This window comes from Ovis aries, chromosome 23 (assembly GCF_016772045.2).
Source record: "Ovis aries strain OAR_USU_Benz2616 breed Rambouillet chromosome 23, ARS-UI_Ramb_v3.0, whole genome shotgun sequence".
NCBI lineage: Eukaryota > Metazoa > Chordata > Mammalia > Artiodactyla > Bovidae > Ovis > Ovis aries.
In genome coordinates, this window is record NC_056076.1 from 17,508,484 (window position 1) to 17,532,755 (window position 24,272).

The following is a 24,272-nucleotide window of genomic DNA, read 5'->3' on the forward strand; positions in this document are numbered from 1 at the left end:
TGTGAAGAAGGCTGAGCACAGAAGAGTTGATGCTTTTGAGCTGTGGTGTTGGAGAAGACTCTTGAGAGTCCCTTGGACTGCAAGGAGATTCAACCAGTGCATTCTGAGGGAGATCAACCCTGGGATTTCTTTGGAAGGAATGATGCTAAAGGTGAAGCTCCAGTACTTTGGCCACCTCATGTGAAGAGTTGACTCATTGGAAAAGACTCTGAAACTGGGAGGGATTGTGGGCAGAAGGAAAAGGGGACGACAGAGGATGAGATGGCTAGATGGCATCATGGACTCAATGGACGTGAGTCTGAGTGAACTCCAGGAGTTGGTGATGGACAGGGAGGCCTGGCGTGCTGCAATTCATGTGGTCGCAACGAGTCGGACACGACTGAATTACTGAACTGAACTGAACAGTACACAAGGGCTCATTTTTTTCCACCTGCTCTTCAACAGTTACTTCTTGTCTCTTTGATAATAGCCATTCTAACAGCTGTAAGATTATATCTCATTGTGGTTTCAATTGCATTTTCCTGATGATTAATGCTACTGGGCATCTTTTCATGTACTTGTTGGTGATCCATGTCTTCTTTGAAAAATGTCCATTCAGATTTTCAGCCCATTTTTAATTGGATTTTTTTTCTGTAGAATTGTGTGAGTTCTTTATGTATGTTGGATATCAACTTCTTATCAGATACATGATTTACAAATATTTTCTCCCATTCATTAGATTGCCTTTTCATTTTATTGATTGTCTTTTTTGCTGTGCAGAAAGTTTTTAATTTGATATAGCCCCACTTATTTACTGTTGCCTTAGTTGCTTTGCTTTGGGGTCAAGTTAAAAAAAAAAAATCACAAAGGTCTATGACATGGAGCTTATTGCCTGTGTGTTCTTCTAGAATTTTCACAATTGCAGGTCTCACTTTAAATCTTTAATCAATGTTCAGCTATTTTTTGTGTATTGTACAAGATAGTTGTTGAGTTTTTGCATGTGACTGTCCAGATTTTTCAACATCATTTATTGAAGAGCCAGTCCTTTCCCCATTGTACATCTTGGCTTCTTTGTTGTAAATGATTGGATTTATTACTAGGCTCTCTCTTCTGTTCCATTGGTCCATATTTCTGTGTTTATGTCAGTCACATACCTTTTGATTATTGTAGCTTTGTAGTATAGTTTGGAATCAGGGAGCATGATGCCTCCATCATTGTTCTTCTTTCTCAATGTTGCTTTGGCTGTTTAGCACCGTTTTGGTTTAATACAAATTTTAGCATCATTGCTCTATTTCTGTGAAAAAATATTATTGAAATATGATGGATATTATCTTGAGTTTGCAGATTACTTTGAGTAGCATGGACATTTAACAATATTGATTCTTGCAATTTATGAGGATGTCAGACCTCTCCATTTATTTGTCTCCTTTTCAAGTTCTTTCATTAATGTCTTGTTAAGATATTTCTTGGTATATATCTGGTGTCTGTCAAAGTAGGAACCAGGAAGAAAGTATTACTAAGAATAGTAATTGAAAATTTGTTGCTGTTTGGAAGGTGACTGACAAAAAGGAATTAATTCTCCTTGAGTTCTTTTTAGCACCAGACAAGCAAGGGCTTGTTGATATGGAGGCCATTGTTGTTCTTTAGTCACTACGTCCTTTAGGACTCTTTGTGACTTTACAGACTGCAGCACACCAGGCTTCATTGTCCATTAGTATCTCCCAGAGTTTGTCCAGATTAACATCCTTCAAGTTGGTGATGCTATCTAATCATCTCATCCTTTGCCTCCCCTATCTCCTTTTACAGCATTGGACCTTGCTTCTATCATCAGTTACTTCCACAGCTGGGTATTGTTTTTGCTTTGGCTCCATCCTTTCATTCTTTCTGGAGTTATTTCTCCACTGATCTCCAGTATCATGTTGGGCACCTACTGGCCTGGGGAGTTCTTTCATTATCTTATTATTTTGCCTTTTCACACTGTTCATGGGGTTCTCAAGGCAAGAATACTGAAGTGGTTTTCCATTCCCTTCTCCAGTGGACCACATTCTGTCAGGTCCAGTGCTGTAAAGAGCAATATTGCATAGGAACCTGGAATGTCAGGTCCATGAATCAAGGCAAATTGGAAGTGGTCAAACAAGAGATGGCAAGGGTGAACGTCAACATTCTAGGAATCAGCGAACTAAAATGGACTGGAATGGGTGAATTTAACTCAGATTATATCTACTACTGTGGGCAGGAATCCCTCAGAAGAAATGGAGTAACCATCATGGTCAACAAAAGAGTCCGAAATGCAGTACTTGGATGCAATCTCAAAAACGACAGAATGATCTCTGTTCGTTTCCAAGGCAAACCATTCAATATCACAGTAATCCAAGTCTATGCCTCAACCAGTTACACTGAAGAAGCTGAAGTTGAATGGTTTTATGAAGACCTACAAGACCTTTTTGGAACTAACACACAAAAAAAGATGTCCTTGTCATTATAGGGGGCTGAAATGCAAAAGTAGGAAGTCAAGAAACACCTGGAGTAACTGGCAAATTTGGCCTTGGAATGTGGAATAAAGCAGGGCAAAGACTAATAGAGTTTTGCCGAAAAAATACACTTGTCATAGCAAACACCCTCTTCCAACAACACCAGAGAAGGCTCTACACATGGACATCACCAGATCGTCAAAACTGAAATCAGATTGATTATATTCTTTGCAGCCAAAGATGGAGAAGCTCTATATAGTTAACACAAACAAGACCAGGAGCTGACTGTGGCTCAGATCTTGAACTCCTTATTACCAAATTCAGACATAAATTGAAGAAAGTAGGGAAAACCGCTAGACCATTCAGGTATGACCTAAATCAAATCCTGTATGATTATACAGTGGAAGTGAGAAATAGATTTAAGGGCTTAGATCTGATAGACAGAGTGCCTGATGAACTATGGAATCAGGTTTGTGACATTGGACAGGAGACAGGGATCAAGACCATCCCCATGGAAAGGAAATGCAAAAAAGCAAAATGGCTGTCTGGGGAGGCCTTACAAATAGCTGTGAAAAGAAGAGAGGTGAAAAGCAAAGGAGAAAAGGAAAGATATAAGCCTCTGAATGGAGAGTTCCAAAGGATAGCAAGAAGAGATAAGAAAGCCTTCTTCAGCAATCAATGCAAAGAAATAGAGGAAAAGAACAGAATGGGAAAGACTACAGATCTCTTCAAGAAAAGTAGAGATACTAAGGGAACATTTCATGAAAGATGGGCATGATAAAGGACAAAAATGGTCTGGACCTAACAGAAGCAGAAGATATTAAGAGGAGGTGGCAAGAATACACAGGAGAACTGTACAAAAAGTATCTTCACGACCCAGATAATCACGATGGTGTGATCACTCATCTAGAGCCATACATACTGGAATGTGAAGTCAAGTGGGCCTTAGAAAGCATCACTATGGGCCTTGCAGACGCCGCCACCCCGGAGCCTCCTTTGCTGTCTAGCCATGGTCAACCCCACCGTGTTCTTCGACATCGCTGTCAATGGTGAGCCCTTGGGCCGCATCTCTTTTGAGCTGTTTGCAGACAAAGTTCCAAAGACAGCAGAAAACTTTTGTGCTCTGTGCACTGGAGAGAAAGGATTTGGTTATAAAGGTTCCTGTTTTCACAGAATAATTCTGGGATTTATGTGCCAGGGTGGTGACTTCACACGCCATAATGGTACTGGTGGCAAATCCATCTATGGCGAGAAATTTGATGATGAGAATTTCATTCTGAAGCATGCAGGTCCTGGTATCTTGTCCATGGCAAATGCTGGCCCCAAAACAAATGGTTCCCAGTTTTTCATCTGCATTGCCAAGACTGAGTGGTTGGATGGCAAGTATGTGGTCTTTGGCAAAGTGAAAGAGGGCATGAATATTGTGGAAGCCATGGAGCGCTTTGGGTCCAGGAACGGCAAGACCAGCAAGAAGATCACTATTTCTGACTGTGGACAAATCTAATAAATTTGACTTGTGTTTCACTTAACCACCAGACCATTCCTTCTGTAGCCCAGGAGAGCACCCCTTCACCCCATCTGCTCGAAATATCCTATAATCTTTGTGCTCTCACTACAGTTCTTTGGGTTCCATATTTTCCTTATCCCCCTTCAAGTTTAGCTGGATTGCAAAGTTAAATTTATGATCATGAAATAAAGATTAAACAATTAAAAAAAAAAAAAGAAAGCATCACTACGAACAAAGTTAGTGGAGGTGATGGAATTCCAGTGGAGCTATTTCAAATCCTGAAAGATGATGCTGTGAAAGTGATGCACTCAATATGCCAGTAAATTTAGAAAACTCAGCAGTGGCCACAGGACTGGAAAAGGTCAGTTTTCATTCCAATCCCAAAGAAAGGCAATGCCAAAGAATACTCAAACTACTGCAAAATTGCACTCATCTCACATGCTAATAAAGCATTGCTCAAAATTGTCCGAGCCAGGCTTCAGCAATACGTGAACCGTGAACTCCCTGATGTTCAACCTGGTTTTAGAAAAGACAGAGGAACCAGAGATCAAATTGCCAACATCCTCTGAATTCATGGAAAAAAACAAGAGAGTTCCAGAAAAACATCTATTTCTGCTTTATTGACTTTCTTTGACTGTGTGGATCACAATAAACTGTGGAAAATTCTGAGAGAGATGGGGATACCAGACCACCTGACCTGCCTCTTGAGAAATCTGTATGCAGGTCAGGAAGCAACAGTTAGAATTGGACATGGAACAATAGACTGGTTTCAAATAGGAAAAGGAGTATGTCAAGGCTGTATATTGTCACCATGTTTATTTAACTTATATGCAGAGTACATCATGAGAAATGTTGGACTGGAAGAAACACAAGCTGGAATCAAGATTGCCGGGAGAAATATCAATAACCTCAGATATGCAGGTGACACCACCCTTATGGCAGAAAGTGAAGAGGAACTCAAAAGCCTCTTGATGAAAGTGAAAGAGGAGAGTGAAAAGATGGCTTAAAGCTCAATATTCAGAAAACGAAGATCATGGCATCTGGTCCCATCACTTCGTGGGAAATGGATGGGGAAACAGTAGAAACAGTGTCAGACTTTATTTTGGGGGGCTCCAAAATCACTGCAGATGGTGATTGCAGCCATGAAACTAAAAGACGCTTACTCCTTGGAAGAAAAGTTATGACCAACCTAGATAGTATGTTCAAAGGCAGAGACATTACTCTGCTGACTAAGGTTCGTCTAGCCAAGGCTATGGTTTTTCCTGTGGTCATTTATGGATGTAAGAGTTGGACTGTGAAGAAGGCTGAGCACTAAAGAATTGATGCTTTTGAACTGTGGTGTTGGAGAAGACTCCTGGAAGTCTCTTGGACTGCAAGGAGATCCAACCAGTCCATTCTGGAGGTCAGCCCTGAGATATCTTTGGAAGGAATGATGCTAAAGCTGAAACTCCAGTTTGGCCACCTCATGCTAAGAGTTGAGTCATTGGAAAGACTCTGATGCTGGGAGGGATTGGGGGCATGAGGAGAAGGGGACGACAGAGGATGAGATGGCTGGATGGCATCACTGACTCGATGGACGTGAGTCTGAGTGAACTCCAGGAGGTGGTGATGAACAGGGAGGCCTGGGGTGCTGTGATTCATGGAGTCGCAAAGTTGGACATGACTGAGTGACTGAACTTAACTGAACTCTCCTTTTACCTTCAATCTTTCCCAGCATCAGGGTTTTATCTAATGATTCAGGTCTTGGCAACAGATCGTCAAAATATTGGGGCTTCAACTTCAGCATCAGTCTTTTCAATGAATATTCTGTGTTAATTTCCTTTAGAATTGGCTGGTTTGATCTCCTCACTGTCCAAGAGACTCTCAAGAGTCTTCTCTAGCACCACAATTTGAAAGCATAATTTCTTCATTGCTTGGGCTACTTGATGGCCCAAATCTCACATCCTTACATGACTACTGGAGAAAACATAGCTTTAACTATGCGGACCTTTGTCAACAAACTGATGACTCTGCTTTTTAATATGCTATCTAGGTTTGCCCTAGTTTTACTTCCAAGGCACAAGAGTCTTTATTTCATGGCTGCAGTCATCATCTGCAGTGATTTGGGAGCTCTAGAAATAAATCTGTCATTGTTTCCGATTTTTTCCCATCTATTTGCCATGAAGTGATGGGACTGAATGCCATGATCTTAGTTTTTTGAATGTTGACTTTTAAGCCAGCTTTGCCACTCTCCCCTTTCATCTCTTTGCTTTCTGCAATAGAGTTGTATCATCTTCTTATGACATTGTTGATATTTTTTCCAGCAATCTTGATTCCAGCTTGAGTTTTCCCGCCCAGCATTTTGCACAATGTACTCTTCATGTAAATAACATAGCCAGGGTGAAATTTATATATACAGCCTTGAAGTTTACACTTTCCTCAATTTAGAATAACTCTGTTGTTTCATGTCTAACAGTTGCTTCTTGTCCGGCATACAGGTTTCTAAGAAGACAGGTAAGGTGGTCTGATTTTCCCATCTCTTTAAGAACTTTCCACAGTCTGTTGTGATCCACACAGTCAAAGTCTTTAGTGTAGTAATGAAGCAGAAGTCAATGTTTTTCTGGAATTCCCTCGTTTTCTCCATTATCTAGTAGATGTTGACAATTTGGTATCTGGTTCATCTGCCAATCTAGCTTGTACACCAGGAATTAATGAATCACATACTATTGAAGCATAGCTTGAAGTATTTTGAGCATTACCTTGCTAGTATGTGAAATGAGACTAATCGTGTGGTCTTTTGAACATTCCTTGGCATTGTCTTTCTTTGATATTGAAATGGAAACTGAACTTTTCCAGTCCTGTGGCCACCGCTGAGTTTTCCAACTTTGCTGACATATTGAGTGCAGCACTTTAACAGAATGATCTTTAAGGATTTGAAATAGCTCAGCTGGAATTCCATCACCCTCATTAGCTTTGTTTGTAGTGATGCTTCCTAAGGCCCACTTGACTTCGCACTTTAGGATGCCTGGCTCTTGGTGAGTGATCATACCATAATGGATATCCAGTCATTAATAAATGTTTTGTACAGATTTTTGGTATTCTTGATGCCTCTTCTTAATCTCTTTTGCTTCTATTAGGCCCAGGCCATTTCTGCACTTTATTATGCTCATCTTTGCATGAAATGTTCCCTTAGTATCTGCAATTTTCTTGAAGAGATCTCTAGTCTTTTCCATTCTATTGGTTTCCTCTATTTCTTTGCATCGTTCTCTTCAGAAAGCTTTCTTATCTCTTCTTGATAGTCTCTGGAACTCTGCATTCAGTTGGGTATATCTTTCCCTTTTACTTCTGTTCTTTTCTCTGGTATTTGTGAGGACTCCTTGGACAATCATTTTGCCTTCTTGTATTTCTTTTTATTGGGGATGGTTTTGGTCACCATCTCCTATACAAACCTCTGTCCATAGTTCTTTGGATACTTTGTCTACCATTTCTAATCCCTTGAATCTATTCATCACCTCCACGGTATAATCATAATGTATTTGATTTAGGTCATACCTGGATGGTCTTGTGGCTTTCTCTGCGTTCTTCAATTTAAACCCAAATTTTGCAAATAAGAATACCATGATCTGAGCCATAGTCAACTCCAGGTCCTATATTTGCTGACTGTATAGAGCTTCTCCATCTTCAGCTGGAAAGAATACAATCAATCTGATTTCCGTATTGACCATGTGGTGATGTTCACCTGTAGAGCTGTCTCCTGTGTTGTTGAAAGAGGGTGTTTGCTGTGACCAGTGCATTCTCTTGGCAGAAATGTTTACCTTTGCCCTGCTTCATTCCAAGGCCTAACTTGCCTGTTCCTCCATGTATCTCATGACTTTCTACTTTTGCGTTTCAGTGATGAAAAGAACATTTTGTTTTGTGTGTGTGTGTTAGTTCTAGAAGGTCTTATAGGTCTTCACAGGTCTTATAGGTCTTGACAAAATCAATATGCATGTATTTTCATTTAATCCTTGCAAGGGAGTAATTAGTGTTTTACTATTACAGAGAAGGTAATTAGGGCTTAGTGAGCCCAGGTAACTTGCCTAAGGCCCACTAACCTGCATGCTAAGTGACAGAGCAAATATTGAAACCAATGTCTGAGATACTTATTGCAAGTTATGCCAAAACTCTTCCATTTACCTCCAGAATGTCTCTTCAAATTGTCAGTCTTTCTTTTAGTCCTGCATGGCTGGTTTGTATGTAATGTACCATACTCTCATGCCCTCTGGCCTCTATTAGGTTTAATTGATAGAAGCCTCCGGAGAAGATGGGAAGGAAAGATAAAGGAGAGGGAAAGGGGTATTTCTCACCTGGCTCTTTTGCTGTCAGATCCCCTTGGGGTATCTGTGTCCTTAAATAGAAGACCACCACTTTTCTCAAGGTGGTCTGTTTAATAGAATACTGTCCTTTTGGGTCTTGCTCACTTTATCTTCTCCTTGTTCTTTAGGCTTAGAGGTGGTAATGGGTCTCCAGGTGCTGACCCCAGTTCCTGCACTACTTGTGCTTCCTCTATACCAGCCTGCTCCTTTGTGTTAGATCCTCCTGGAATTACCATAAATTGAGTGTGCCATCTGTTTCCTATGACACTTTGGCTGATACAGGTGAATCTGGAATGACTTTCTCATGTAGAAAGCTGCATAAAAATACAATGCAAGGTAAATACTTTCTCTAAAATTCATAGCACCACAATTGTGTTGCTAAATCTGTTTTTAAAAGTGAATTGAAGTTTAAAACTGTTTGTGACTTAAGAACTCATACCTAAGAATGAGTGCTCTCCTAGCACTGTGTTCCCCAGACGAGAAGCATGCTATGACTTTTAATCATGAAAAATGCATTCACTGCAGAAATTCAACACTTCCTCCATGAAGTTTATGTAGAGAATGTTTTCAGTCAACAAAATGCTTCAGAGCAGTGAGTAAAATTTTAGAGGAAAAGCAGATTTGGGGGGATGCTGGGAGAAATACCAATTAAGGATCATGTTTTTCATTGTCTTAAACTACAAGAAACACATGTATCCTTCAATGAGAAATCATTGAAGATATGGTTAGGTGCTTGTAATAATTGCTTATTTTGTGATGAAATAAATTTCTTAAAAAACAAATTGAAAAAAATTTTTTTAACAATCTTCTTAGCACAAACTATATACCTTTCTTAGTAAAAAGTAAATGAATAAAAATAAATAGTTCTTGGATTTATTTCTGTTTTTTGTTTGTTTGTTTGCTTAGCTCTTCTTTCTGTTTATTATAGCAGAATTTAAATAAAAGGAAAATAGTGTTAAGAGAAAATTATGAGAGTTTATTTTATATACTGTTATGAGTTTCAGAGAAATCCAAATTAAACTTAAAAATAGGTGGTTTTAAACTACAGAGATGGCTATTCTAATTCACACATCAAAAGGTAAATGTTTGAACTTTACCTTTGAGAATTTAAACAAATTTCCATAGACAACTCCTTTAAGTTTAGTAAGAAAAAATTTGTTTTCTTAGATTCATGTCAAGAAAAGAAACCAAGTTCTTATTCTTCTTAGAAATGATATCCAAGAATAAACCACACTATATTTTATTTTAAAATGCTAAAAATTGTTTATATTTAAATTATTTAAAAACTATAACCCCAAGGTAAAAAAATAATGATACAATTTAAATTACCTGTAAGAATACATTTGACAATGGCAACAGTATTGCCCTGTGGATTACCTATCCCAACCTGCTTAGTCACACCTAGAGCGAGATTCTCCCTGTTTCCTGCCTTTGCAGCTGTCCCTTCTATTGCTAAAGTAGTCTTTTGAGTCCCCCCTGACAGCTGAATTCACTGATTCTCAAATTTTAGTGTCTGAATGAAACTTCTGTAGGATTTCTGGTAAAACAAGTTTCCTGAATTCTCCTCCTCTAATTCAGTACAGGCCTAGGGATCTGTAGTTGAGCAAGCACCTCAAGCTTCCTGATGCCTGTGGCTGAAGAACCAGATTCAGGAGTAACTGTGAATTTGATATTCTCTAGGATTTTGCATTCATCTTGGTCATAGGAGCCAGTAGATTAAGGAGATCAAGGTATTCCATCTAGCACAAGTCTAGACTCAGCAACAAGACTCACTCTCTACAAATGTAGCTTTTTGGGGGTGTCCTCCTTCCAAAAAACCGGAATTCTACTTGGTTCTCAACCTGAGGGGTAACCTTGGCTCTGAGATGTGCTAACTGGGTAGTATGTGTTTTGCTGTGTCTTGTCCAAGTTACCTCTGGTGTCAGCACTCTATCTCACTCTTAACCAGTCTCTAAAACTTGACGTACTCAGTGAGAACCTGGTAACTGCTCCAAGTGTTTGCCCATGCATGTCTACAGATCACCTCTCTTCAACTTCTCCTTACTCTGAGTTACCATTATTTCCTGTTGGATCCTTTGTCTTAAAAGAAGAATGGCAGAGTAGTTAATTTTACATGCACCAGAATCAGACTGTCTGAACTGGAAACTTGATTCTGTCCTTTACTAGCTGGTTGACCCTGAGTATGTTACAGACGTCTCTAACTCAGTTTCTTTTGTGTAAAGCAAAATTAGTGATTATTCATAATATTGTTCAGAGAATTAATGTGATAATATGCACAAAGCACAAAACACAGTTTCTACCACATATTAAGTACTAAATAAGCATTAGTTAATAGTATTATCAAAGTGATTACCTTAGATTACACAGTTTAGTATGATCTCATGGTAGAATGGACTCTCTCAGTTGCCTGCCATTTTTGGTGTCATCCTAGGAGGAGGACACAGCTACTCCTGGTCTATATCCCTCACCCCCTCAGACAATCAGCCAGCTGTCTGAGGGTAACAGCTACTTGAGGTTATTCACAATGTCTTCTTACTTCTCTATCCTTTGTACTTTTCTGGAAAAGAGGCTTCCGATCTTTTATTGTTAACACACAAAGACATGGATAAGGCTCCTAAAATTTTAAACTTTTCTTTTGTGGGTTTCTTCCTTTGTTGGTTTGCCAGAACGATTATGTATCAAAGATTATCTGGCTAGAGTTAGCAATTCCTTTGACCTAAAATGAAGAATGAAGTAACTTGAAATGAAAACTATAAAGGGGAAAAAAACCTTATCAAGAAGAGGAATGGCATAGATTGTGTCAGATTTCTAGCCACTCACATAAGAATCATTTGCATGCACAATAGGGTGTGCATGAACTCTCAGAATTGCTAGCACTACCAAACCACTCTACTCCAGACTCCACTTGGGGCAGCAGGCTAGGCTCTTGCCACATGGTCTTCTTTGGAAGGTGGGCTTTACCAGTTCACACATTTCACCATTGCATGGATTCTTCCATAAACTGAATTTCAAAGGTAAAGAGAAGATGGGGTGCTAGTTTAATGCTGCCTCTTAACCTAACACAGTGAGTGATGCGGAGAAGCATAATGCGGCCTCTATCCTGTACTTTGGTGATGCTGAAAGGCCCTAATTTGCTCCCTCTCACCAAGGAGGCTGCTGTGTTGTGGTGATATCAGTCCATCCGATTCAGCAGCAGCCTGCAAGGTCCCGTGTGACATGGAATAATGTCCCAGAAATCCGCACTGCCAGAAAGGCCCAGGGATAAGCAGAGCATTTGTGGCTCTGGGGCCCGACCTGAGGTCTGCCTGGGACGTCTCCATGTAAATGAGTATTGGGGACACGATTTGGACAGCTTAATCCTGCATTGTCAGGAAGGCTGGAGCCAACGTAAGCTCCAGACACGCTTTCATTCAAAACTGGAATACAATTGGACTATCTCAACTTCTATTTCCCATTATCACCCAGAGACCTGTAACAGTTTACTAGGAAGAAAGAAAAAGGGGAGAAGAGAGGAAAAAAAGACCAGTCTCTATCCCCACTGAAATCCTGTTCAGAGGATTTGCTGCAATGGCGTTCCAGCTTCAAATAAGACTGATTAAAATAAAATTACTCAGTCTCCTGACCCATAGCAAATTTCATGAGCTGCAATTTGTCTAGTAGTTGAGCTGTGAGTACAATCTGATTGGCTATAATTTAGGTTTATAGTTCCTTTTTCTTTTTTTCCCCTTTAAACACAGTAGAACCCAGCAATCCTGAGGTAAAGAACTTTAGAAAGGAAAAAGGAGGATTTAGTAAAAGCTTAGGAAAAAATGGAAAGAAAAAAATATGTTAATGGTTTGCTTTTCTAAAACCTTGAATTCTCAGTGTCTCTAGAGCTTTGCAGAGGGAGAATGTCCTTGCTTTGTGCTTGAGCTTTCCATTCTAAACTTCCTAGTTGTGTTTGCCCTGCTAGATTGCCTTTGTCTTTTTTCTTTCTTTCTTTCTTTTTTTCTGTAGTCTTTGTATCCTTTTTTCTCTGTTTACATCTCTGATTTCTAGGTCTGTGAACCATGGTAGATTTTCCAGCTCTAAAAATGCTGAAGACCCACAGTGCCAAGAATTTCCAACCTCTCCTCCAGGGAAAGTGGCTTTTTCTCTCCAGGCACAGCCAGTTTGCCACAGTTATCAGTGCTCTTGGAGACAAGCTTGCTTCCTTTCCAAATGAGCAAATGGCCTGTAAGTCACATTAGCAGTCCTGGCTGGAGGGCACTGTGGAAAATGCCTTTAACCTTCTATCATTCCAGGTATTGGCACAAATCTTTTCAATATCCAGAAAGGGAAATGCATTCAGGGGACAGAAACAGTAGGTAACAGTTGCCTGTTTTCTCTTTACAAAGCAGAACCACAGAGATTTATATATATATGGTAAGCCTGGCCTTAGGACTGCAGTCCTTCTATTAAGACGTCTCAGGTGAGTTAGAGTGAAATATGGTGATCAGTTCAGTTCAGTTCAGTTCATTTGCTCAGTCATGTCTGACTCTTTGTGACCCCATGGACTGCAGCACGCCAGGCTTCCCTGTCTATCACCAACTCCTGGAGTTTACTCAAACTCATGTCCATTGAGTCAGTGATGCCATCCAACCATCCAATCCTCTGTCATCCTCTTCTCTTCCTACCTTCAATCTTTCCCAGGATTAGGGTCTTTTCAAATGAGTCAGCTCTTCACATCAGGTGGCCAAAATATTGGAGTTTCAGCTTCAGCATTACTCCTTCCAATGAATGTTCAGGACTGATTTCCTTTAGAATGGACTGGTTGGGTCTCCTTGCAGTCCAGGGGATTCTCAAGAGTCTTCCCCAACACCACAGTTCAAAAGCATGGTGATATGAGAGGTCAAATGAAGAGACAATTGGAAACACCGGCTGATGTCCAGCCTTTTCAGTGTTACATCTCTATGACTGAAGAGTAATTATATACTTTGAATACAGAATTTCCTTAATTTTCTCCAAGATAGAGAAACATGCCAGCCCTTCCTTTCTCTAACCAGAGCTCACTTCCTGGCAGTCAGGGACTAAAGAGGTTACTTGGGGGCAGCAGTTAAGGAGCAGATGGACCCGGGCACAATTCCCATGGCTGTGCCGGTGTCTTCTGGAAGCCACGGCCTGGTGAGTTCTTCAAAGGAGGGGATGAGCAACACCATCTTTATTCCCTTGGAGGCATCTGTGATATTTTTTTAGCTGGATAAAGAATTTTAAAGTTTTACTTCCCTAGAGGTACATGGAACACAGTAGATGTTCAATTAAAGGCTGTAGAAAGGTGAATGAGTCCATGGAGCTTCTCTGCTTTAGACAGTGTTCTGAGTGGCGAAGGACCCCAGCAGCCTGCTGTGGGCCTCTGCTGTCAGGGAGACAAAACAGGAATGCAGACAGCATCACCTGCCTCTGAGACTCCTTATTACCATCCACTGTTAGGCAAAAAGAAATTTAGAAGACTTCTGCCAGAATAATGGATTCAGGAATTCCTTCCCTTTCCCATTTTGCTCTCTAGATGAAAAGAAGCTACTTCTGTGGAAAGTAAAACAGCTTGGGTTCAGACAAAATTTGGCCTGAATATGAGTGCTACAGGTTGCATGTTAACTGGGACAAATTGCTTTGCATCTCTGAGGCTGAGTTTCCTTTTCTAGAAAATGCAAATAAGACAATCTACCTTGCAGGAATGTTAGGAGGATTAAATAAAATGAGGTCTCTAAAACTCTTGGTACCTAGTAGTATCTTAATAAGTGAGCTTGGTTATGATAAAAAAACATATGAAGAACACTTGACACTCTTCTGCAGAAATCCCTCTCTCTAATTCGCTTCTTCTCATATATTGCTTAAGGCCACTCTAAAAAGGGGGAGATTTTTTGAACTGCCCATGCTTATTTTAAAATATGTAATCATTAGAGAGTTTAAAATGGGAATCTACTGTTCTTTCTATTTTATAGAGTCTCGTTAATTTGATATTCAGTAGGACATGGAAAATTGATTCCAATTGTAAGTCATTTAATTTTTTTTATTATGGAAAGATTCAAACTTATGCATAAGGAGGTTAATGAAATCCATGTACCCATCAGCCATCTACAGGTAGGATGGAACCCTAAACTCTGACAGTCTCATAGGACTTCAGATTTCCATATTTCCACCTCCAGATGACAAAGATGACCTGGACTTATATTCTTATTTTATACTTGAGAAAACTGAGATTCCTAGGGATTGTTATTTGTCCAAAGTCACATTTAATCTGAAAGTGGAGTTCAGCCCAGGGCCCAAATCTGATGCCCACTCCACAGCATTTCTCTTTCCTGACACTTGCCATGGATAGAGATGGGAGAAGAAGCTTGAGAGGTAATTCAAGTGTTAGCTTGGCTACTCTCTCTTTATCTGCGTCTTTCATCCTTTTAAAACAGCAATTAAAATAGTTACTGACTTCTGACAAGTAGCTGTTTTCTAAAAAAATTTACTTTGTGTAGCCCAGAGTGTATTTCAGATTTCAGAGTGTCAGTTTTCATGTTCAGTTCAGTTCAGTTCAGTCGCTCAGTAGTGTCCGACTCTTTGCGACCCCATGAATCGCAGCGAGCCAGGCCTCCCTGTCCATCACCAACTCCCAGAGTTCACTCAGACTCACATCCATCGAGTCCGTGATGCCATCCAGCCATCTAATCCTTGGCCGTCCCCTTCTCCTCCTGCCCCCAATCCCTCCCAGCGTCGGAGTCTTTTCCAATGAGTCAACTCTTCGCATGAGGTGGCCAAAGTACTGGAGTTTCAGCTTTAGCATCATTCCTTCCAAAGAAATCCCAGGGTTGATCTCCTTCAGAATGGACTGTGTGGATCTCCTTGCAGTCCAAGGGACTCTCAAGAGTCTTCTCTAACACCCTATATGCAAAAACACACTGGGTTGGTTATACTAGTTCCACTTAATTTGATGATAGTCAGGAAATTTTTCCTGTTAGTAATACTCCTTAGTCAACATAAAAGGTGATGTCAGATTAAAGAGTTTCTCATTCTAAATTGCTGACCATCCCAAGGAAGTACATTGCTTTCGGCAGGAATGGTCATTGTCCAATTCTGAAAACTCAGGATAGTTTTGGGTTTTTGGAAGACTGGACACCAGAGGGTGGTAAAGAGCTGCGCAATTTACTTCTGGGTCTTTAAGAAGTTTCCATGGTGATGGGGTCAGCTGGCCTTGAGAGGAGAGTTGAGCATGTTTGGTGCTGGAGGATGTGTTCCCAGCTTAGAGCTCTGTCGGAGGCATCTGCCTACCTGGAGCCACAGGCTATGTTAATGGACCGCAGTGTGCCATCGCCTGGTTGCTGCTGACTTGACAGTTGGTTTGGTCAATCCCATTGATTGTGAGGAAGTCAACTGTTAAAAATAGAATCAATGGTGCTACCACTAGCTCACTAGCCATTTACAGGCACTCATAAATACTGAAAATGACTGCCCAGAGGCTGAGCCTCCAGGCTTCTTTTAACTTTACTTTGAATTTGCTGATTCTTGCTACATCAGCAGAAGAGAGAATTTGAAAGAGCTGAAAACAGTCCAAGATGCATGAGTCTCTCAAGAAAGAAATTATTAACAAAATGTCGACTCCCATGCATAAAACTTCTTTTGAAAATCTTTCCTAAATTCATGAAATATCAGGTTTGGTGCTTTGGTCCTGCTCTTCATTCCTGGTACCCACACTTCTACTTCTCAAGAACAAATTACTCCTTTAGCTATGAAATCAAGTCCATCTCCTCACCTGAATGTACCTTCTTAGGGTACATTCTTAGGGTTTGACACAATGCTCAGCACAATGTAGAATATAACAGATTTTGACCTTCAAAATCTTATAATGACTTAAATGTAAGAGACATGTAATGAGCAGTGTGGACTATTTTATAAGCTCTAGGTTTGTTTGGTATATTGAGTTAACATACTGGTGGGAACTCAGTTTAATTTACATTAAGAATATGGAAAATATATGAGTATGTGTGTGTATATATATATATTTATTTATTTATTTATACATTATACATGTGCTCAATCATTCAGTCGTGTCTGACTTTTTACTGCCCTATGGACTGCAGCCTGCCAGGCTAATGTGTCCAAGGAATTTTCCAAGAAAGAATATTGGAATGGGTTGCCATTTCCTCCTCCAAGGGACCTTCCTGACTCAGGGATCAAACATATTTCTCTTGCATTTCCTGCATTGGCAGGTGGATTCTTTACCACTAGCACCACCTGGGAAGCATATATATACAAACATATATGTATATTTATTTGTTCTTTATATACTCATATATATATGATTTACATATACTCAAGTAAACAATACATGACTGAGCATTAATTTGTGCAGGTTGAATACTAAATAACACATAGCTTTGAAAGCTTAGTCTTATGGTTTTTTTTTCTTCTAATCATATACTCCTTCCCATAGTAATTTAATTCTGTATTCATGATGATTTATGATGATACACACTTCAATAATTTTATTCATACATCACACTCTTTACCACTCATTCATTTTTTCAATAATTTATTCAGTTTTGAATTTAACAAATATTTTGGAGATTCACCATATACATATCTTAAGGCAGAGTAAGAATCTGCCTTAGGATACAGCAATGAATGAGGTGCAATTCCTGGCCTCATTGGAGCTGACACAAGAAAACTGTTAGGTAAATCTTAAAATAGAGATATACATGTAGCATTACAGGAGAGATGGAACAGTATCAACCCCTGATGCCCAAGATTAGACTAAACTTCTTCTGGGGAAAGGTGGTATATGGACTAAATCTTAAGGAATGAATTACAGTTAGCCAGGTAGTAAGGGGAGGATGAAGATACTCAGTGGAAGGTCAATGTGTGAAGTATCTCAAGGTGACAGGTGCTTGATACATGCTGAGACTGACAAATCTTTTAGATGAAGAGATGAAGCATTAAGGGACCAGCAAAAAGAGACAGACAGAAAAGATCAATTACAAAGAAATTTGTGTGTCATCCTAAGGGGTTTGGATTTTATGCTGTTCAAAATGGAGAATTATTGAAGCATTTTAGACAGGAGATTAGTAAGGTCACAGACACATTTTAGAACGATCACACCGGGTACTGATTAGAAGAAGACAAAGCAAGAAACAAGAACACTAGATAGGCAACTGTTTCAATCTTTCAAGAAAAGCCCATAGCAAACTGAACTCAAGTAATAGTTATCATGAAGATCAGCAAAGGTGTTGAGAGACGTAGATATTTTTGTTGTTATTGATGAGCTCTGGGGTGTAATTGAGAGGCAGGCAGGTGGTGATGAAGCCTGGATTCCAGATCACACCAAAATCTGTGTGAATGGTGGTGCCATCTTCATAGAAATATGAAGCCAAAGACCTTCTGAAAGACTCAGTTGTGGGATTAAATATTCCGTGCTTAATACTACTATATCTTTGAACTCATATCATAATCAAATTGTACCATGAACACTTATCACACACTGTTGTATTCTATAATTGTTTAAAATAAGGTATATTGTATTTTATAACTGTTAAAAGTAAGTGGGTCACATTTCCATGTCTATCAGATAACAAAAACAAATATTCTACCTGTGCTCACCTGCTCAGTTATTTTTATAACTGGAGCACGTAATCATGTTCATATTCATATATAATGATCCTCTGATTTCAGTTTAGAGTTGAGGTTCATAATGTGAAATTGTGGGTTACAAAGAAACATTTTAACCATGGGATCAGCTCCAATAATTTGGTCACCTGATGAGAAGAGCCGACTCATTGAAAAAGATCCTGATGGTGGGAAAAATTGAAAGCAAAGGAGAAGGGGGCAGTAGATGATGAGATGGTTAGATAGCATCACCGACTCCGTGGACATGAATTTGAGCAAACTCTGGGAGATATTAAAGGACAGGGAAGCCTGGTGTGCTGCAGTCTATGGGGTTGCAAAGACTTGGATATGACTTAGTGACTGAACAAAACCACCATGGGATCAGAATCTGCAAGTAGCTTTCAAGTTCTTTTCTGATAGACCTCCAACTAGCTTCATATATACATATGTGTGTGTGTATATATATATATATATATATATATATATATATATATATATATGGGTATGTGTGTATATAGTTCTTTTCATGACATTCTGACTTCTTCTGTGTTCTTTGGATTTAAAGGAGTGAGAAAAATTAAGTTATAATCAATTAGTGACTTGGAAGCCTTAATTTTAGTATATACTAATGGCAACCCACTCCAGTATTCTTGCCTGGAGTATCCCAGGGACGGGGGAGCCTTGTGGGCTGCCGTCTATGGGGTCGCACAGAGTCAGACACAACTGAAGCAACTTAGCAGCAGCAGCAGCGTACCATTAAACCAAGATAATTCCGTGGTTTGGGGAATACATTTTTTTTTAATGCTTTTTAATCATTTTCTCACAAATGATTTGGAGAATTCTGCAGACCACAGTCTTACCAAACCTCTGTATTGCATCCCACCTGCACAGACAGCGGGACCCCTTCTTTAATGTTCTCTTGCTTGTTCTGAGGGTGGTTTAACAAGATGTCCAAAACAGAATCAGAATCGGGTCCCCCACGGGCAGAACTCATAAATGATTATTTCAACTTAGTCAGAGAGTAAGATGGAAAAGGAAATGGCAACCCACTCCAGTACTCTTGCCTGGAAAATCCCATGGATTGGGGAGCCAGGTAGGCTACATACAGTCCATGGGGTTGCTACTAGTCCCACACGACTGAGTGACTTCACTTTCACTTTTCATTTTCATGCATTGGAGAAGGAAATGGCAACCCCCTCCAGTGTTCTTGCCTGGAGGATCCCAGGGACAGAGGAGCCTGGTGGGCTGCCGTCTGTGGGGTCACACAGAGTCGGATATGACTGACGCAACTTAGCAGCAGCAGCAGTAGGGAGTAAGAGGTTACTCAAATAAATCATTCAGGTGCCCCAAATAACATAGATTTCCCATGATAATAAAGAGTTTTAATTTATTATTTTTTAAGCTGTTCATAACAAAGAAAATATTAAAGAATAATAATAAATCAATGTAAGAATTTTAGAAATGGAAGACAATATAACTTTAATACACTTGTCATAAAACAGAATTTTGAAAGACCCTGTAAAAGTAACATTGGAAAAGTAAGTCACTGGAAGAATATCCAAAGAAAATGAAAAGTAACAAATTGCCCCCAAAAGTCACTTAAAAATGAAAAAAAAAATACATGGAGGAAATGTATAAATTTAATAGAGAGTAATTAAAAAATAGGTGTAGTTACCTTGTTTTATCAGTGATTCATTTCAAATCTTTACCAAACATTCATTTTGCATGAGACTTTTACTGTTTACAAATATATGGCAAAGCCATGGTTTAAACATGATAAGATTGGTCGTGAGCAAATAAACACATCACCAATACTGAAGATACTCCTATAGATTGAGGCAAAGAGAATAAGTCTATTGGAAAAGGAGAAAAACAAACGGGCAAAATACAAAGAAAAGATTAAATTAATATTTCTGCTATTTGAGGAAGGTCTATACTATAATTTCATATTCATATTCACTGAATCAATAAATAATAAAAAGACCCACCTGGCTCGTCTATCCATGGAATTCTCCAGGCAAGAATACCAGAGCAGGTAGCCACTATTCCCTTCCCCAGGAGATCTTCCTGACCCAGGGATTGAACCTGGTTTCCTGCACTGCAGGCAGATCTGAGCCACCAGGGAAGCCCAACATATTCAGTTCAGTTCAGTTCAGTTCAGTTGCTCAGTCATGTCCGACTCTTTGGAACCCCAAGAAGTGTAGCACGCAAGGCCTCCCTGTCCATCACCAACTCCCGGAGTTCACTCAGACTCACGTCCATCGAGTCAGTGATACCATCCAGCCATCTCATCCTCGGCCATCCCCTTCTCCTCCTGCCCCCCAATCCCTCCCAGCATCAGTCTTTTCCAATGAGTCAACTCTTCGCATGAGGTGGCCAAAGTAATGAGCTTCAGCTTTAGCATCATTCCTTCCAAAGAAATCCCCAGGTTGATCTCCTTCAGAATGGACTGGTTGGATCTCCTTGCAGTCCAAGGGACTCTCAAGAGTCTTCTCCAACACCACAGTTCAAAAGCATCAATTCTTCAGCGCTCAGCCTTCTTCACAGTCCAATTCTCACATCCATACATGACTACTGGAAAACCATAGCCTTGACTAGACGGACCTTAGTCGGCAAAGTAATGTCTCTGCTTTTCAATATTCTATATGCTATCTAGGTTGGTCATAACTTTTCTTGCAAGGAGTAAGCGTCTTTTAATTTCATGGCTGCAGTCACCAACTGCAGTGATTTTGGAGCCCCCCAAAATAAAGTTTGACACTGTTTCCCCATCTATTTCCCATGAAGTGATGGGACCAGATGCCATGATCTTCGTTTTCTGAATGTTGAGCTTTAAGCCAGCTTTTTCACTCTCCACTTTCACTTTCATCAAAAGGCTTTTTAGTTCCTCTTCACTTTCTGCCATAAGGGTGGTGTCATCTGTATATCTGAGGTTATTGATATTTCTCCTGGCAATCTTGATTCCAGCTCGTGTTTCTTCCAGTCCAGAGTTTCTCATGATGTAGTCTGCATATAAGTTAAAGAAGCAGGGTGACAATATACAGCTTTGACGTACTCCTTTTCCTATTTGAAACCAGTCTGTTGTTCCATGTCCAGTTCTAACTGCTGTTTCCTGACCTGCATACAGATTTCTCAAGAGGCATGTCAGGTGGTCTGGTATTCCCATCTCTTGAAGAATTTTCCACAGTTGATTGTGATCCACACAGTCAAAGGCTTTGGCATAGTCAATAAAGCAGAAATAGATGTTTTTCTGGAACTCTCTTGTTTTTACCATCCCCATGGAAAATAAATGCAAAAAAGCAAAATGGCTGTCTGGGGAGGCCCAACATATTACAGGTTATTTATCCATTGATTTGTTGAGAAACATTAATATTGTTTCTAAGCTTCCCTGGTGGCTCAGACGGTAAAGTGTCTGTTTATAATGCGGGAGACCCGGGTTCAAGCTCTAGGTTGGGAAGATCCGCTGGAAAAGGAAATGGCAATCCACTCCAGGACTATTGCCTGGAGAATCCCATGGACAGAGGAGCCTGGTAGGCTACAGTCCATGGGGTCACAAAGAGTCGGACACGACTGAACAACTTCACTCACTCACTCACTGAATGTTGTTTCTAGTTTGGGGATATTACAAATAAAAATGCTGTGAACATCCATATACCCATGTTTATGGACATAAGTATTCATTTTTGTTTGAAAAATACTTAGGAATAAAAAGGCTGGATCCTATGATAGGCACATATTTAGCTTTTTAAGAGACTGCTAACTTTGTCTCCAAAGGGATTGAATCACTCCTCTCAGAAGTGTCCAAGAGTTCCAGTTCCTCTACATTTTTGCCAAGGCTCTGCATGCTCAGACTGCTTAATTTTGCTATTTTAATAGGTACCTAGTTGTATATCACCAGGAATTCAAATTGCGTGAAATTCTGTGTTCAGATGTATCCTAGGTATTCTGTGATTTCCTTTTCAAATAATAATTATTAATGGAGTTCAAAATTCCTATTGTTGGGATGTTTTGCTTTCATTAGTTTTATAATCATTATACAATATTGTAAAATTATAATTTATATTTCAGTTGGGTGTTCTTTGGAAGGAATGATGCTAAAACTGAAACTCCAGTACTTTGGCCGCCTCGTGTGAAGAGTTGACTCATTGGAAAAGACTCTGATGCTGGGAGGGATTGGGGGTGGGAGGAGAAAGGGACAACAGAGGATGAGATGGCTGGATGGCATCACGGACTCGATGGACGTGAGTCTGAGTGAACTCTGGGAGTTGGTGATGGACAGGGAGGCCTACTGTGCTGCAATTCATGGGACTGCAGAGTCAGACATGACTGAGCAATTGAATTGAACTGAACTGACTCTTGAACCACATGGGTTTGAACAGTACATATTCATTTATATGTAGGATTTTTTTTTTGTTTTCAATAAATACATATTATAGTTTCAGTTGATCTGTGGTTGGTTGTAACTGAGGATGCAGAACCCATGTACTAAAAGTAAACTGTAAAATTATATACAAATTTCCTACTGTAGTGTAAGACTTGACCTTAATCCCTGCATTTTTTAATGATCATTTATATTTCTAATATGGATAAAAATAGTATTTACTTCTATTGATCTTGTATAGTCATTAATTAAGATATGATAATGATATAAAATAACACAGTGACAGAAATTATAAATTAAATGGAACATTGTTTTAAGGTCAGTAGTGAGGACTCCATCTTGTACATGATGGGACATTGAAGAGGAAGGACTGGGGACTGGGGTATATGAGAGGAACCTAAGATTATGAGTTGTGAAACTGGTTATCTTATATTTATGCTTGGATAGCTAACCTTGGAAATTTTCTCAACAAGAATCTTTACATATATTTCCATTCCCTGAAGGACTAGCTTCAGAGTGACATAAAGAACCAACAATCTTGAAATACCCTAAAGTTCTTAAATGATAAAAAGTCATAAAATAATAGTTACATAAAAATAATGATTACAATAGTTGATACATAAAGGGTAATTTATTAAGTGTTATAATATGCAAAATTTTAAAATATAAACCTGTTCATTAAAAATTATATCTCTGTATTTTGCTTTATGTATTTTTCCAACAGCCAGGACTTATCAGTATGCATATTGATGGAGAGATAAGTATCTGAGGAGGGTAATTACTATTTAATTAAATCACAAAGAAATTTTGATGCCACCAGTTTAAATAAATGTTTGGACAATTGGTCATTAAGAAATAATAAAGGTATCATTAGAAATAACATTACCAAGTCAAAGAGAGTAGTGAAACTAGAGATCCGGATGGATTTTAAAAATAACCTTTTTTTAAAATAAATAGGAACATAGATTTATGAAACACTCATGAGTACCTACAAGACCATCATTATACCTGTTAGCTTTTTTGGTCCTCTATTCCTAATCATTAATCAGAGTATACACTTGCATGTTCTCCACATGTGGTTAAAACTCTGATAGTTCATCATTTTGTAGTTTTATGTAACCCTTTTTTCAAATTGCCAACATCCGCTGGATCATGGAAAAGCAAGAGAGTTCAAGAAAAACATCTATTTCTGCTTTATTGACTATGCCAAAGCCTTTGACTGTGTGGATCACAATCAACTGTGGAAAATTCTGAAAGAGATGGGAATATCAGACCACCTGACATGCCTCTTGAGAAATCTGTATGCAGGTTAGGAAGCAACAGTTAGAACTGGACATGGAACAACAGACTGGTTCCAAATAGGAAAAGGAGTACGTCAAGGCTGTATATTGTCACCCTGCTTCTTTAACTTATATGAAGACTACATCATGAGAAACGCTGGACTGGAAGAAACACAAGCTGGAATCAAGATTGCCAGGAGAAATATCAATAACCTCAGATATACAGATGACACCACCCTTATGGCAGAAAGTGAAGAGGAACTAAAAAGCCTTTTGATGAAAGTGAAAGTGGAGAGTGAAAAAGCTGGCTTAAAGCTCAACATTCAGAAAACGAAGATCATGGCATCTGGTCCCATCACTTCATGGGAAATAGATGGGGAAACAGTGTCAAACTTTATTTTGGGGGGCTCCAAAATCACTGCAGTTGGTGACTGCAGCCATGAAATTAAAAGACGCTTACTCCTTGGAAGAAAAGTTATGACCAACCTAGACAGCATATTGAAAAGCAGAGACATTACTTTGCCAACTAAGGTCCGTCTAGTCAAGGCTATGGTTTTTCCAGTAGTCATGTATGGATGTGAGAGTTGGACTGTGAAGAAGGCTGAGCGCTGAAGAATTGATGCTTTTGAACTGTGGTGTTGGAGAAGACTCTTGAGAGTCCCTTGGACTGCAAGGAGATCCAACCAGTCCATTCTGAAGGAGATCAGCCCTGGGATT

At 39.5% G+C, this 24,272-nt stretch overlaps 1 protein-coding gene across 1 annotated transcript; it reads left to right on the forward strand.

Moving 5' to 3' along the window:
- The first annotated feature begins 3,414 nt into the window (after positions 1–3,414).
- Positions 3,415–4,108, forward strand: LOC114110435 (peptidyl-prolyl cis-trans isomerase A-like). The gene has a single exon (XM_042239123.2). The coding sequence runs from the start codon at positions 3,460–3,462 to the stop codon at positions 3,952–3,954; it is 495 nt and encodes a 164-aa protein (XP_042095057.1). The 5' UTR covers positions 3,415–3,459; the 3' UTR covers positions 3,955–4,108.
- Positions 4,109–24,272: the final 20,164 nt, after the last annotated feature.

Coding starts and splice junctions, on each gene's coding strand:
- LOC114110435 (XM_042239123.2), top strand. CDS start 3,460: ATGGTCAACCCCACCGTGTTCTTCGACATCGCTGTCAATGGTGAGCCC.